Source organism: Stegostoma tigrinum, chromosome 23, assembly GCF_030684315.1.
Source record: "Stegostoma tigrinum isolate sSteTig4 chromosome 23, sSteTig4.hap1, whole genome shotgun sequence".
In the NCBI taxonomy this organism is placed as follows: Eukaryota; Metazoa; Chordata; class Chondrichthyes; order Orectolobiformes; family Stegostomatidae; genus Stegostoma; species Stegostoma tigrinum.
Genome location: NC_081376.1, coordinates 46261557 through 46276607, shown reverse-complemented (window position 1 = coordinate 46276607; position 15051 = coordinate 46261557). Strand labels below are relative to the sequence as shown.

Below are 15051 nucleotides of genomic sequence, written 5' to 3'. Positions count from 1 at the left end.
AGATGAATAAGGTGCAAGCTAGGTACATACCCAGGAGGAGTAAATTATGTGGTATCCAAAGCTAGAGTACACTGGATGACTAAGGATATTGGTGAGAAAATAAGAAAGACAAAAGGAAGCAGATGATGCATTTCGGAATAGTAAGAGAAATCAGGAAAATATCTCAAATGCAGGAGAAAGACTATGGCTGCGAAAGACACAGTACGGCAAATGGCCTCCTTCTGTATTGTAAAATTCTGTGATTCTATGTGCCAAAGAAAAGCTCTGCCTGGTTATTCAGAAAACTTCTCAAAAACACACAGGTTTCAGTGCAGTTTATAATTCTCAATTTAACACAAAACTGACTCTGATCTCAACTCAGCCTTGGGTCAGCCAGTTTCCATTCCTGTTTTTTCCTTGCTCTGTGCAGCAACGGATAAAGTTTCAGCTAAAATCAGCAGAACTACAGCCAAGACTAACATACTTTAATTTCTGATATTGTTAAAATTAATCTCTTTGTCCCACCTCAAAATCAAATGAGAATGAGGCTGATCAGGATTTTCGGTTTTTAATTCTGCAATTTACTTGTTAACAACCCATCAAGTAACAAACACAACCGAGTTTTACTGAATGTTAATATGTGGAATAAAACATTTACTTGTTTTGCTGTATGACTTGGTTGTTGGGCTTGTTGGTCCTGATGATTCTTCACCAGATGACTCTATTTCAAGACCTAGCATGAAAAGGGATCAGTGTCAGCTCAGGTCAGATACTCTGGCTGATGTTTTCTCCCCGTTCTGCGCTGCTCCCAGCCTCTCATGTAGCTTCCTGCTACAGTGAAGTTCTCACAAGCTCTAAACTTCCCAAAAACCTTGCTAAATGCCATTTGACCAAGAGCCAAGTGACTGCATGCTTCCTTTAGCTAATTTTCCCAGGGTTGTGCACAGTTCCACTCCAGGCAGAAGAAGGCCTCTGCTGGGCTTAGGTAAAGGACTGAGGAAGTGAATTATATTTGTGGAACCAAATCAGATTAAAATTTTAGAACACAAAGGTCTTATGTACTTTTTACACAAAAGGACTCTCATTTACATTGGAACTGAGATATAAATATGGCATCTTTATAAATGTGATAAGTTTGTAGAAGAATCTTACGGTTGAAAATATGATCCACTGTGGCCTTAATAAATGGCAGAGTGGCCTACTCTTGTCCTTTATGAAACTTTGATAATATCATGTGCATGAAAATAAATCCAGCCTCAAAAGTTTTGATATGGAATAGTCAGCTGTGCAATTTAGGAGAAACCTGGAAAATATGCCAACAGTCTGTAATATTCGATGATTTCCTCCCAAGATCTCTATCCAGAATATTTATTTATTAAGTATTTCAAATGCCTTGAGGAACCAAAGTAGCTTCATTCATTCTGCAACCTAAGCCCCATCCCCTGCTTTCCTGTCATTACCATGTGCAGCTAAATCTGGCAGCTCAGCTGAATAGAGGACTCAGAACTGTATCCTTCTTCCATTTGAGACTGCAGACTAGGTGTCTGGCTTTCCACTGTGCTGTGTAAAGACCTCTAGCTAAAACGTCTTACCCCTTGTAGCACTACTCAAGCTAATGCCAACTTGATTAGTAACTGATTAGATATCAGTGTGATGTACCTAGTCTCTCACTGCCCACAGAGACTGGAGAGGTTGGACTATCCACAAGCTGAGCATTGGTAATGGACTCCGGTGAGCTCTGAATATCGACAGGTTGAGGGCTGGGGAAACCTGGAGCAATTGCACTGACTTCAGGACTGACAGTCTGTGAGTCTGTGTTCAAAGCAACAGCTGAGGCACTCCGTGGGTCCAGTGCACCATTCTTGGGGGCTGATCCCTGTGTTGAGCTAGCTGAAAGACAGAATACATGGAGATCAGACACCAGAGATCACTTTGAAAGCTTAATTTGATGAGCTGAGGCCATCGATAATTTTTATAAGTGACCAATTTGAAAATAGTAGAGAACCTTGAAGAAATACCAGAATGAAACACCAGCATTTTCCTGATCTATACAATTCCAAAGATATCTGGATGAAAGGTGGCATAGCATTCGGTCACCACTATAGCTAAAAGAAGTAGCATCGACTTCAGATGTGCTAAATTTCCAAATCTCAGGTAAACTGCTGAGAAGATAAAGAGCTCTTAGGTTCTATGATGGTGACGATGGTGATTCTTAGAAGTCCACTGTTACATATGTAGGACTTGCTCGTGCAGAACCATCTTACACCTCTCCAGTGACTTAGCTCAGCTGATGCTTCACTGTAATATTGCTGGCAAGCTGCATTGCCAACCTTGGGGCGAAACATTAGACTGAGAGCTTTTCTGCCAACTCAGAGAGGCATTTATTTTTTCTTTAAAAATCCCATGCCATCATTCAAAAAGGAACTGGTTGGGATTTCCTGATGTCCAGGTCAAGGGAAGGCCATCCCCCCTCCAACTTACTGCTCTATTTGTAGCTGCATTATAAACCAATACCAAACATTTGCCAAGATTTACATGGGGGGGGGGGGGACAATAACTAAACCTAACATGGCTTCCTGGGCTGGTAGCCCCAATAATAAAACATTTCAATAGAAATTGAAATAATCCCAAAATGACTTTTGAAGAACAACATCAAGCACATTGTCTAGTTATTTACCTCATTCTTGCTGTGTTTAGACTGACTTGCACATATGCCCAAATTATGACATCAAAAAATCCATTATTGACTGCAAAGTGCTTTGGGATAACTGGAGTTTAAGGCACAATTTAAGTGCACATTGTTCTGCATTTTTAAATTTTCTCAGATGTGGTCATGTTTTGATTGATCAAATCCTGCTGTTTCATTTGTGATTCAACTACCAAAAATCTGGGTCAAATTGCAACTAAAATTGACCTAGCTTTGTACAAAATGTTACAAAAGCTGTTAGAGGTAAAGCCCCAAAAAAACTTAATACAGCTACAACTTGCACCAGATTAGCTACAAAGCTTCAGGCAAGCTGCAATGGTAGGACTCGGGCTGGTTCACACTTTCAGTCTTCTGCTTTCTCCTGTTGTCACAGATAAGCATATTAATCATGAGGAGGAATAGATAGTTCAGTTAGTAAAAATTACTGTAAAAATGGCCTGTTGTGTCATTTAGTAACATCACGGTTAACCTGATAGTGATCTCAACTTCACCCTCTTATATGATCCCCACTAGCCTTTCTAACTGTTCTGTTCAATTAGAACTGAAAACTACTCACGTGTTGAATACAGAGGCAATGTCGGCAGTGGTGTCGTAATTCCAAGAGTCGCCAAGCTCTCATTTATAACTGGAAAGTGAAAACAGACTTTATGAATTAATTTTCAAGACTGTGTTCCATTGTGTAAACAGTCTCCTTGTATAATGTGTGACGGCCTGTGCATTCCCGAAGTAAAGAGACATCTTAGAGCAGACTGCACTCATCAGGATGTGCATGGGAGTTGGCAGCAACGCAGCAGTCTGATGTGTAAGTGAGACTACTTATTGCAAGTCTCTACTGAGTTACAACATGTCAATGATACGGTGGGTTTGGAGAGTGATAAGATGGCTTAGTAACGTGTAGACGTCAATAACTCAAAAAGCTAACCGGATATATTATTCATTCAATTAGATGAGTAAAAGTAATGTCACCATAGTTCCAAACTCTCAGTAGAGAGATGATTGGTGGTAGTTTAACCAGAAGGTTACCATACCTCAGGCAAGGGGAGAGATAGATGACAGTCCTTCATGGTAACCTCAGCCAGTGCAGGAATTGAACTCACACTGTTAGCATCACTCTACATTGCAAACCAACCAGCCAACTGAGCTACATGCCCAAATAGGGTGCCAGCAGGTGGTGAAGGTATATATGTACCCTGAGAATTCTTAGAACGTTAGAATTTAGCAGTAAAGAATCAGACCACCTGGTCTCATTTCCAATTCCCTGAACAATCCCCATAACCTTTCTTATTCCCTTAATGAACCGAGTGAGTTTAAAAAATAATTCACAGATCCTGTTTCAATAATGGTATCAGACAGAGTGGTCAACATGTTATCACCTTGTTTGTGAGAAATTTTTATAAATATTATTTGTAATCCTTCTTTTCTTTAGACCACCTTTAGACAAGGGAGGGATTGAAAACGAGATACTGTACTGCTGAAAACAGATTCCACTTTCTGTGATCTAACTAAGTTCACTTTTTATAGCTTGAAAATGGAACTGGGATTCTATTCTCCAAGACCTTAGCTAGCTGTATGACCACTGTGTAAAAGAAAATGTTTCTGCAAGGTTAATGTTAGGGACTGCATTAAGCTCCCATGAATCTGATGATGTCTAAGGGGCAAAGGCAGAGTACCTTAGCATCTCGAACTGATCAGACCTGTTATCCTAGGTGTCTTCACAGTCTTTGTAGCAATGTCTATCTTACCAATGTAACTTCTACCTGATTGTTATTATTCAATAAGCTATATCCTGTTAGGATAAGAGCCTATTCACATTAGAACCCACTCGTAGTTTTCTTCTATCACTGTAAACCAGTAAGGCCCATCAATCCAGTCAAGCAAAAAAGGTGATGGCAGCAAAGCATCTGACCCCAAGGTGGTAATGGTTGGCAACACAGCACAGACAACAGTCACCTTTATTGACTTGCCTATATGCACTCTTCTGTTCCACTTGGAACTCAAATTTAACAAAGTAAATTTTCTTTACCCACTCTTTATTTCATCCTTAATGCACATCCCATCTCTCACCCACCAAGTTAACATCATCAGTAAATCTCAACATTATACCATGGAACGATATTCTTGAATTATCTAAACACAACATTAATGAGGTACCAGATTTTGCTTACTTGAAGATCTCTGATGGGTTTATTTACAACTAAACTAATGTGTACAATACAGAATAATTTCTGGAGCCTTTGCCTGGAGTGCAACAGTGCAGAGAATCTGTCACTATGGTTATGAGTAACATCCATTCATTTGTATGTTGTGCACTTAAAGAGATATGATAGATTCATACAGCATGGAAGCAGAACCTTTGCTACAGCTAGCCCATGCCAACCATAATCTCAGACTAAATTAGTCCCACCTGCTTGCCCCTGGCCATGTCCCTCCAAACCTTTCCTATTTATGTACTTACCTAAATAGTAGCCACATTCACCATTTCAACAAATTTATTACAAATATAAACCAACCTAGCGAGTTTTGAGAAGATTTGTAGCTCAGGTTGAGGTTATGGATGTGAGTTTGCTCGCTGAGCTGGAAGATTCGTTTTCAGACGTTTCATTACCATTCTACGTAACATCATCAGTGAGCCTCCAACAAAGCACTGGTGCTATGTCCCGCTTTCTATTTATCTGGTTAGGTTTCCTTGGGTTGGTGATGTCATTTCCTGCATTGGTGATGTCATTTCCTGTTCTTTTTCTCAGGGGATGGTAGATTGACTCCAAATCAATGTGTTTGTTGATGGAGTTCCGGTTGGCCCACTATCACTCGTATCCTTACATACACATGAGGAAGGGTACCACTTTGATTGGGACAACACATCCATCCTAGGACAAGCCAAACAGAGACACGCACGAGAATTCCTAGAAGCATGGCATTCCAACCGGAGATGGTGAAGGAGAACATCAAGAAGTTCTTTGTCCTCAAGGGTGTTCGGAAGGAGAGAGAGGCGGGGAAAGCTGTCGTGACTCTCGAAAAGGGTGCAGAACCTGCTCCTTCTGCAGTTGATGGGGGTTGATGTCACGGAGGACCTCCACGAGGTGAGGGGCCAGCAAGCCTCGCTCTTCACCGCGGAGGCCTCCAGGATAATCTTCCGGTCCAGGGTCCGCTCCGTGGAGCAGGACGAGACGTGCTCGCGTTTCTTCTTTCAGAAGGTGCACAAAGAGAGCTCTGTGCTTAGCCGGCTGAAGGAGGACGACGGCTCGGTGACGTCGTCTCGGCCCGACATTTTGAGGATCAGCAGATCCTTCTATGCCGTTCTGTACGACACGAAGCCCACGGACAGCACGGCCTCCGAGTCGTTCCTGTCGTCTATCACGGAGGTCTTAGACGACGGCACGAGGGAGTGGCTGGACCGGCCGATATCCCTGGACGAGCTGACCGGAGCCCACAATTCCTTGGAGAGGAATAGGACTCCCAGGAGCAACGGCTGACCGGTCGAGCTGTATTTCGCTCTGTGGGACCTGGTCGCCTAGGACCTGCTGGAGGTGTACGATAGTGTGCTTCGGGCAGGGGAAATGTGCAAGTCCATGAGGATGGACATCATCACCCTCATTTACAAGAGGAAGGGGGAGAGGGAAGAAATTAAGAATTGGCGTCCCATTTCACTATTGAACGTGGACTACAAAATCCTGGCCAAGGTCATAGCCAACCGGGTCAGGTCTGTCCTGGAGTCGGTGATTCACCCTGACCAAACCTGTGCTGTGCCGGGCAGGAAGATCGCTGAGAGCCTCGCGCTCATCGAGGATACGATCGCCTACGTACAGGACAGGAGGGTGGAACCTGCCTCGTCAGCCTGGACCAGGAGAAGGCCTTCGACAGGGGGTCTCATGCTTACATGAGGGACGTCCTCTCCAAATTGGGGTTCAGGGAGGGCATCCGCAATTGGATCCGGCTGCTCTACGCCAACATCGTTAGCCAGTCTCGATCAACGGGTGGGAATCGGACAGTTTTCCTGTTAGATCTGGAGTCAGGCAGGGCTGCCTGCTCTCTCCTGCCTTGTTCGTGTGCTGTGTGGAGCCCTTCGCCGCATCCATCAGGAAGGACGTGAGCCTGAAGGGTGTGACTATCCCAGGCAGCGGAGGCCTTCAGTTCAAGACCTCCCTGTACATGGACAATATCGCCGTCTTCTGCACCGATCGTCAGTCGGTGAGTAGACTATTGGACATCTGCAGCCAGTTTGAACTGGCCTCGGGTGCCAAAGTCAATACGGGTAAGAGCGAGGTCATGTTCTTCGGGAACTGGGACGACCGCTCCTTCATCCCCTTCACCGTCAGGACAGACTACCTGAAGGTGCTGGGTGCCTGGTTTGGTGGAGCTGGGGCGTGCACTAAGACTTGGGAGGAGCGTATCACCAAACTGAAGCAGAACCTGGGCAGGTGGACGCTCTGGTCCCTCTCCATCACGGGTAAGAATCTGGTTTGTCAGGTGCGAGGGGCCTTCAGTACTGTTGTATGTGGCGCAGGCCTGGCCTATTCCCTGGACCTGCGCCGCTGCGGTCACCCGGGCCATCTTCCACTTCATTTGGGGGTCGAGGATGGACCGGGTCCGCAGGGACACCATGTACAAAGACCTGGAAAATGGGGGAAAGGGCGTACCGAACGCCACCCTCGCCCTGACAGCTACCTTTGTGTGTGGCTGCATCAAGCTGTGCGTAGATCCTCAGTACGCAAACACCAAGTGTCACTACTTACTGAGGTTCTACCTGTCCCCGGTGTTGCGAAGGATGGGCCTGGCCTTGTTGCCGCAGGACGCTCCGAGTAGTTGGACCGTTCCGTACCACCTGTCCTTCGTGGAGAAATTTTTGAAAGGAAACACCTTTGACCACAAGGCAGTGGTCAGCACGTAGTATCCTCGAGACCCTTCGGGAAAAGGAGAGGGTGGATCCCGTCATGTGGTTCCCCACGCAGACTGCCAAAGTCATTTGGCAGAATGCCTCATGGCCAGAACTTTCAAACAAGCACAAGGACATTGCTTGGCTGGCGGTGAGAGGGGCTCTGCCAGTGAGATCCTTTATGCATGCCTGGAATCTCTGCACCACCACACGCTGCCCTCGAGGTGGCTGCGGGGGGGACGAGACTGTCGATCACCTCCTTCTGGAGTGTGCCTATGCGCAGGAGGTCTGGAGGGGGGATGCAGTGGTATTTGTCGAGAATCGTCCCGAGCAGCTCCGTGACGTGGGACTCCGTGCTCTACGGGCTGTTTCCCGGGACGCACACCGAGACCAACAACAACTGCGCCTGGAGGACCATCAATGCGGTGATAGACGCTCTTTGGTCTGCCAGCTGAAAGAACTGACCCCGACTGAGTGTTGCAGACTGGCGCACTCCAAGGTCCAGGACTACGTGCTGAGGGACGCGCTAAAGCTTGGGGCAGCCGCCGCCAAGGCGCGGTGGGGAAAGACCACGGTATGAAACCCCTCGTCCAGAATAGAAAAAAGGGCCCTATCTGGTACCTAGGCCCAGTTGGCGCCTTCCCCAACTGGTCAGGGGGCCAACTGGGACTGTGCGGGGTGCAGGGTGCGGGGTGACGACTGCCGGGGTATTTTCTTTGCTTCGTTTTTTTTTCTTCTTTATTTTTTTCCTTTAGTTGATGTATGTACCCCCTGGGTAACCAGGAGCAGCTTGCATGACTGGGTAGGTGTATAAATATGTTTTTTTTTGTACATCTTATGAATAAAGTATATTTTTTTCAAATTAAAAAAAAGGCAACGAAACGTCTGAAGACTAACCTTCCAGCTCAGCGAGCAAACTCACATCCAGAAACCAACCTCTTGAGTAAAAAAAATTGCCCCTGATGTCTTTTTAAAATATCACTCGAAAGGTGATAACAAACTTTCCCTTGTTATTCAAAAATCACTCCTGTCTGTTATATTTGAAAACACATAAAGAGTAGGTAATAACAAAAATTCTGTATACAGAGACAAGATTTTACAATGTGCAAGTACAGAAATCTAAGGGTTTAAGGGTCTATATATTTTGTTTCAGCTGTTTGATAGATCTTCAGATTTTGTATTCTAGGTAACTCAGACATACAGTTTCTAAGAGCATCTCCAAGACAAGCACCTTTGGAACATCACTCACAACCTTCTAGGTACATCATAACCCTTTCCTTTCTGTCCACAATCATACATCTTGATTCATATAGCCCCACTCCCATATCCTGTGCCATTCTCTTTGGATGACTAATGCAGTAACATTCCAATATGCCACTAGATGAGAGGCCCAGACTAGTGTCCTAAAGGCATCCAACTGTACAGGATAATATCAGAGATAATGGGAACTGCAGATGCTGGAGAATCCAAGACAACAAAATGTGAGGCTGGATGAACACAGCAGGCCAAGCAGCATCTCAGGAGCACAAAAGCTGACGTTTTGGGCCTAGACCCTTCATCAGAGAGGGGGATGGGGTGAGGGTTCTGGAATAAATAGGGAGAAAGGGGGAGGCGGACCGAGGATGGAGAGAAAAGAAGATAGGTGGAGAGAGTATAGGTGGGGAGTTAGGGAGGGGATAGGTCAGTCCAGGGAAGACGGACAGGTCAAGGAGGTGGGATGAGGTTAGTAGGTAGATGGGGGTGCGGCTTGGGGTGGGAGGAAGGGATGGGTGAGAGGAAGAACAGGTTAGGAAGGCGGAGACAGGTTGGACTGGTTTTGGGATGCAGTGGGTGGAGTGGAAGAGCTGGGCTGGTAGTGTGGTGCAGTGGGGGGAGGGGACGAACTGGGCTGGTTTAGGGATGCAGTTGGGGAAGGGGAGATTTTGAAACTGGTGAAGTCAACATTGATACCATTAGGCTGCAGGGTTCCCAGGCGGAATATGAGTTGCTGTTCCTGCAACCTTCGGGTGGCATCATTGTGGCACTGCACGAGGCCCATAATGGACATGTCATCTAAAGAATGGGAGGGGGAGTGGAAATGGTTTGCGCGTGGGAGGTGCAGTAGTTTGTTGCGAACTGAGCGGAGGTGTTCTGCAAAGCGGTCTCCAAGCCTCCGCTTGGTTTCCTCAATGTAGACGAAGCCACACCGTGTACAGTGGATGCAGTATACCACATTGGCAGATGTGCAGGTGAACCTCTGCTTAATGTGGAATGTCATCTTGGGGCCTGGGATAGGGGTGAGGGGGAAGGTGTGGGGGCAAGTGTAGCATTTCCTGCGGTTGCAGGGGGAGGTGCCGGGTGTGGTGGGGTTGGAGGGCAGTGTGGAGCGAACAAGGGAGTCACGGAGAGAGTGGTCTCTCCGGAAAGCAGACAGGGGTGGGGATGGAAAAATGTCTTGGGTGGTGGGGTCGGATTGTAGATGGCGGAAGTGTCGGAGGATGATGCGTTGTATCCGGAGGTTGGTGGGGTGGTGTGTGAGAACGAGGGGGATCCTCTTTGGGCGGTTGTGGCGGGGCGGGGTGTGAGGGGCGTGTTGCGGGAAATACGGGAGACGTGGTGTGGCTTCCTCTACATTGGGGAAACCAAGCGGAGGCTTGGAGACCGCTTTGCAGAACACCTCCGCTCAGTCCGCAACAAACTACTGCACCTCCCACGCGCAAACCATTTCCACTCCCCCTCCCATTCTTTAGATGACATGTCCATTATGGGCCTCCTGCAGTGCCACAATGATGCCACCCGAAGGTTGCAGGAACAGCAACTCATATTCCGCCTGGGAACCCTGCAGCCTAATGGTGTCAATGTGGACTTCACCAGTTTCAAAATCTCCCCTTCCCCAACTGCATCCCTAAACCAGCCCAGTTCGTCCCCTCCCCCCACTGCACCACACAACCAGCCCAGCTCTTCCACTCCACCCACTGCATCCCAAATCCAGTCCAACCTGTCTTCGCCTCCCTAACCTGTTCTTCCTCTCACCCATCCCTTCCTCCCACCCCAAGCCACACCTCCATCTCCTACCTACTAACCTCATCCCACCTCCTTGACCTGTCCGTCTTCCCTGGACTGACCTATCCCCTCCCTACCTATACTCTCCTCTCCACCTATCTTCTTTTCTCTCCATCTTCGGTCCGCCTCCCCGTCTCTCCCTATTTATTCCAGAACCCTCACCCCATCCCCCTCTCTGATGAAGGGTCTAGGCCCAAAACGTCAGCTTTTGTGCTCCTGAGATGCTGCTTGGCCTGCTGTGTTCATCCAGCCTCACATTTTGTTGTCAACTGTACAGGATGACAGCATTTAAATTCCATTAACATGTCAATTGCCATGCAGACATCTGGAAAGATAGTCAGGCACCATGAAAGTGTCATCGATTTTTTTTCACTAAATCTCATATGGTTCACAAATGTCATTCAAGAAGGGAAATCTTGTGTACTCATTGGTCCAGACCCACAGCCATAAGGTAGATTGTTAATGTGTATCACAGCACTTCTGAACGGGTTGATTAAAAGCAAAAATAGCAAAGAGCTGAGTACTTCACTGGTGGGTAATTAGTTTCTGGACAAGGAAAATGTCCAGAAGGGAAAGGTGGAAACTGACAATTGTGCTAAACTATAGTCTTACAATAAAACTCTTGAAAATCTCCGAAAATTCTTTTGCTGCCTATTTCAATACATAGGTGTCAATCTGTCTGTTCATTAAAGTGGAAGTCCATTTGTGCACGTTAATGGTTACATGAACTAGGATTTTTTAAATACCATGAAGATTTTTTAAAAATGTGTTCAGATACTTAACATGAGTCATATAAACTGCAAGTGCTGGCAGAAATGTATGGTATATCAAACATTAAAAATTATCATAGATTTCCAGGTTATGGCATAGGAGGCCATTCACCGCATCATACCTTCACTGTCTTTGCCACCTACAGATTGTTTATGCATCACTGAGTCAGAGTCATACAGCACAGAAACAGGCCCTTCAGTCCAATCAGTTCATGCAGACCATAATGCTAAACTAAACTAGTCCCACATAGAATTATAGAGCACAGGACAGGACCATCTCGTCCATTCCAAGCAGATACTAAATTAATCTTGTCCCATTTGCCCATATTCCTTTAAATCCTTCCTATTCATATATCGATCCAGATGCCTTTTAAATGTTATAATTGTACTGGCCTCCACCACTTCCTCTGGCATCTCATTCCATACATGCACCACCCTCTGCATGAAAAAGTTACCCTTTGGTCCCTTTTAAATCTTTCTCCTGTTACCTTAAACCCATGCCCTCTGGTTTTGGACTCTCCTACCCTGGGAAAAAGACCTTGGTTATTCACCCTATCCATGCCCCTCATGATTTTATAAACCTCGATAAGGACACCTACAGCCTCTGATAGAGACCCAGCCTGTCAGCCTCTCCCTATAGCCTAAACCCCGCAATCCTGTCAACATCCTTTTAAATCCTTTCTGAACCCTGAATGTTTAACAACATCTTTTCTATAGCAGGGAGACCAAAATTGAATGCAGCATTCTAAAAGTGCCCTAACCAATGTTTTATACTGCAGCAACATGACCTCCCAACTCATTGCACTGACTGATAAAGGCAAGTGTACAAAAAAACCTTCTTCACTAACCTGTCTAGCTGTGACTCCTCTTTCAAGAAATTATGAACCTACACCCCAAGGTCTCTTTGTTCAGCAACAATAGAAACAGTGACAAAAGCATAGTTTCTGACACTGACCTAAAAAGCAGGTGGAGGATCCTGGCTGAACAGCTCCATTGACAGGCATGTTGAAGACTTGCTGTGGGATGTCATAGGGCTGGAAAAACTGGCAACCAGCGGAGCTGACAACTGGGCTGATAACAATCAAGTCATTGCCTCTGGCTGAAATGAGCAAATATGAAATGTAGTAATTATAAACCTTGTTCCTAATGGTTCTTTTCTTCCCCCCACATTTCAATTTATTTTTCCTATTCCTCCCTTCCACTTGATGATCCCAACCCCTGATTCCCCGGCAGAAGCAACAGTTGTTGCCAATCTGAGCCAGGCCACTAGATGGAGCTGGAAGAGCACAGCAGGCCGGGCAGCATCAGAGGAGCAGAAAAGCTGATGTTTCGGGTCGGGACCCTTCTTCAGAAATTTCTGAACTTTCCTGCTCCTGTTCTGCTGTGCTTCTTCCAACTCCGTGCTGTGTTATCTCCAACTTCAGCATCTGCAATTCTTGCTAATTGTAACACCCCCCAAGGCCACTAGATGGCAGATGCGCGAAAGCTGCACTGACTCATTCCTTCCATACCTTGGGTCAAGTGCCAATGTTTCATCCAGTTCCAATCAGTATATCTTAATACGATTTACAAGCATGAACTTACATTGCAACATTCCATTGTGTATTTACTGTTGATATAAAAATTGGAATCTCCCATCTGCCTCCCCATGCAATCGACAATAACAACTTGTCGCATATCGCATTTTTCATGTTGTGATTCATCTCAAAGAGCTACGTAGGGATGTTTTTGACCAAGATTTGACCCCAACCTCCACAAGAGGCTATTAAGACAGATTATCTGAAGGCTTTGACCAATGAGTTAAGCAATAAATTTACAACAGTTTCGGTTTAGAGTGGAATGGCCGCATTTAATCTGAAGACTCAAACCCATATATCCTCACCAGGCAATAAGCAAATTGTAAGTCCAAATTGTAATTTGATAGAACCAAAGGAAGACACAAATCTAATCTGACCAATCACATCCCATAAATAGTTTGTAGCTTTCCAGACCTGAGTTGAATAAAGTGTCTGATCCAATCCGGGCCACGTAGTTTTTCAGTTCCTTCAGATGGTTAGTGTCCGAAAGGTAGCATGTTGGAGACATGATGTCCACTGCCTTGGTAAAATGTTCTGGAGAAGGAGGTGGATTCTCCTCACCTAAAATGACAATTCCCATGCATTGGTACATATTTCTAGTTTTGCTACAGTACAGAATGTGGAAAATTTCTGAATCAGTGCCACAGAAGTGTTACAGTGCTAATGGAGGCCATTGACCCATCATGCCTGGACTGGCTCATTAAATGAGCATCATTACCTTATAAGACCATAAGGCATAGGCCATTCAGCCCATTGAGACTGGGCCTGGGTAATATTTAAGGGAAGACAGGCTGGAGTGGTCTGTACTCTTCAGACTTACACTTAGTAGGGAGAAGGCCATGCTGTAGGATTAAACAAACTGTGATCTGAGAAGTGAGGGGAGAGTTTTAAACCTCAACATACATCAATTTCCATGGCAATTTACTAGAAGTGACATATTTTCCTTGTGGTAGCATCTCGGAAATGCTCTGTTTCTCAAGCCAACCGACAAAGAAGTGGGGACATGGATCCATTATTGTCAGGGCTACACCTTCACAATGTTGCCCTGAGACTTCCAGGGCTTCCACTCATGGACATAGCTGGGACAATATAGGTACAAGGTGAGATAGCGATGAGACAGTGGGAAGGAGAGTTTCAAACCATACAGCCTCTCACTCTTTTGAAAGTGCCTCTTGGGCACCCAAACAGAGAAGATTTTGTGACCGGCCTGAAAATTATTGTATCTATGTTCACTTTGGCTTGTGCCTTCTCTGTTAACTATTTGAAGAAGCTCTTGCTGTCTGTCTTGATGTTACTTGCAAGTTTACCCTCAAAGTTTATTTTCTCCATTTATTGGATTTTTTTTGTTGCTTTAGAAAGCTTACCAATCCTTTGGCTTACCACTAATCTCTGCCGCAATGTATGATTTTTCTTTCAATTTTATGCTATTGTTAGCTCCCCTAAAAAACCACAGTTGGTTTTCCCCTTCTTCGAACCTTTCTTTCTCACACATCTTTGCTGTGAACCATGACTTATTTTCTTAAATGTCTGCTATTTTGTCATCCACCGTCTTTGCCACTGAACTCCTTTGCTAGTCCATTCCAGCTAATTGCAGCCTCATTCTTTTTATCACTCTTATTTACATTTACTGTTTCAAGTTTATACCCTTGCAACCCTGGTCTTCTAGCCTCTGTACTATCTGGCCCAATATCCAACAAAGGGCTTAAAAGCAGCAAGATCCTGGATTGAGCAAGCCCAGGACAAACCGGTGGATTCCCCCTCCTCCTGAAAGGGTACATCCCTTTCAAAGTGTTGCAGAACATCTAGAGGATAAACACTCCCTGCATTCATAGAATGCCTACATTGTGGAAACAGGCCCTTTGGCCCAACAAGTCCACACTGACCCTCAGAGAATCCCACCCAGACCTATCCCCAAGAGCCACCTAATCTACACATTCCTGAACACTACGGGCAATTTAGTACGACCAATCCACCTAGTCTGCGCATCTTTGCACTGGGAGAGGAAACTGGAGCACCCGGAGGAAACCCACGCACACACTGGGAGAATGTGCAAACTCCACACAGACAGTCACCTGAGGCTGGAATCAAGCACGGGTTGCTGGT

At 45.6% G+C, this 15051-nt stretch overlaps 1 protein-coding gene across 1 annotated transcript in view; it reads right to left on the bottom strand.

Moving 5' to 3' along the window:
- ciita (class II, major histocompatibility complex, transactivator) overlaps nt 1-15051 on the bottom strand; it is a 75642-nt gene that overhangs the window by 20883 nt on the left and 39708 nt on the right. The window contains exons 9-13 of the mRNA XM_048551778.2: nt 13363-13509; nt 12327-12470; nt 3243-3311; nt 1639-1869; nt 638-712 (exon numbers count right to left, since the gene is read on the bottom strand). Coding sequence (XP_048407735.1) covers nt 638-712; nt 1639-1869; nt 3243-3311; nt 12327-12470; nt 13363-13509 — 666 coding nt within the window. The remainder of the gene's footprint in view (nt 1-637; nt 713-1638; nt 1870-3242; nt 3312-12326; nt 12471-13362; nt 13510-15051) is intronic.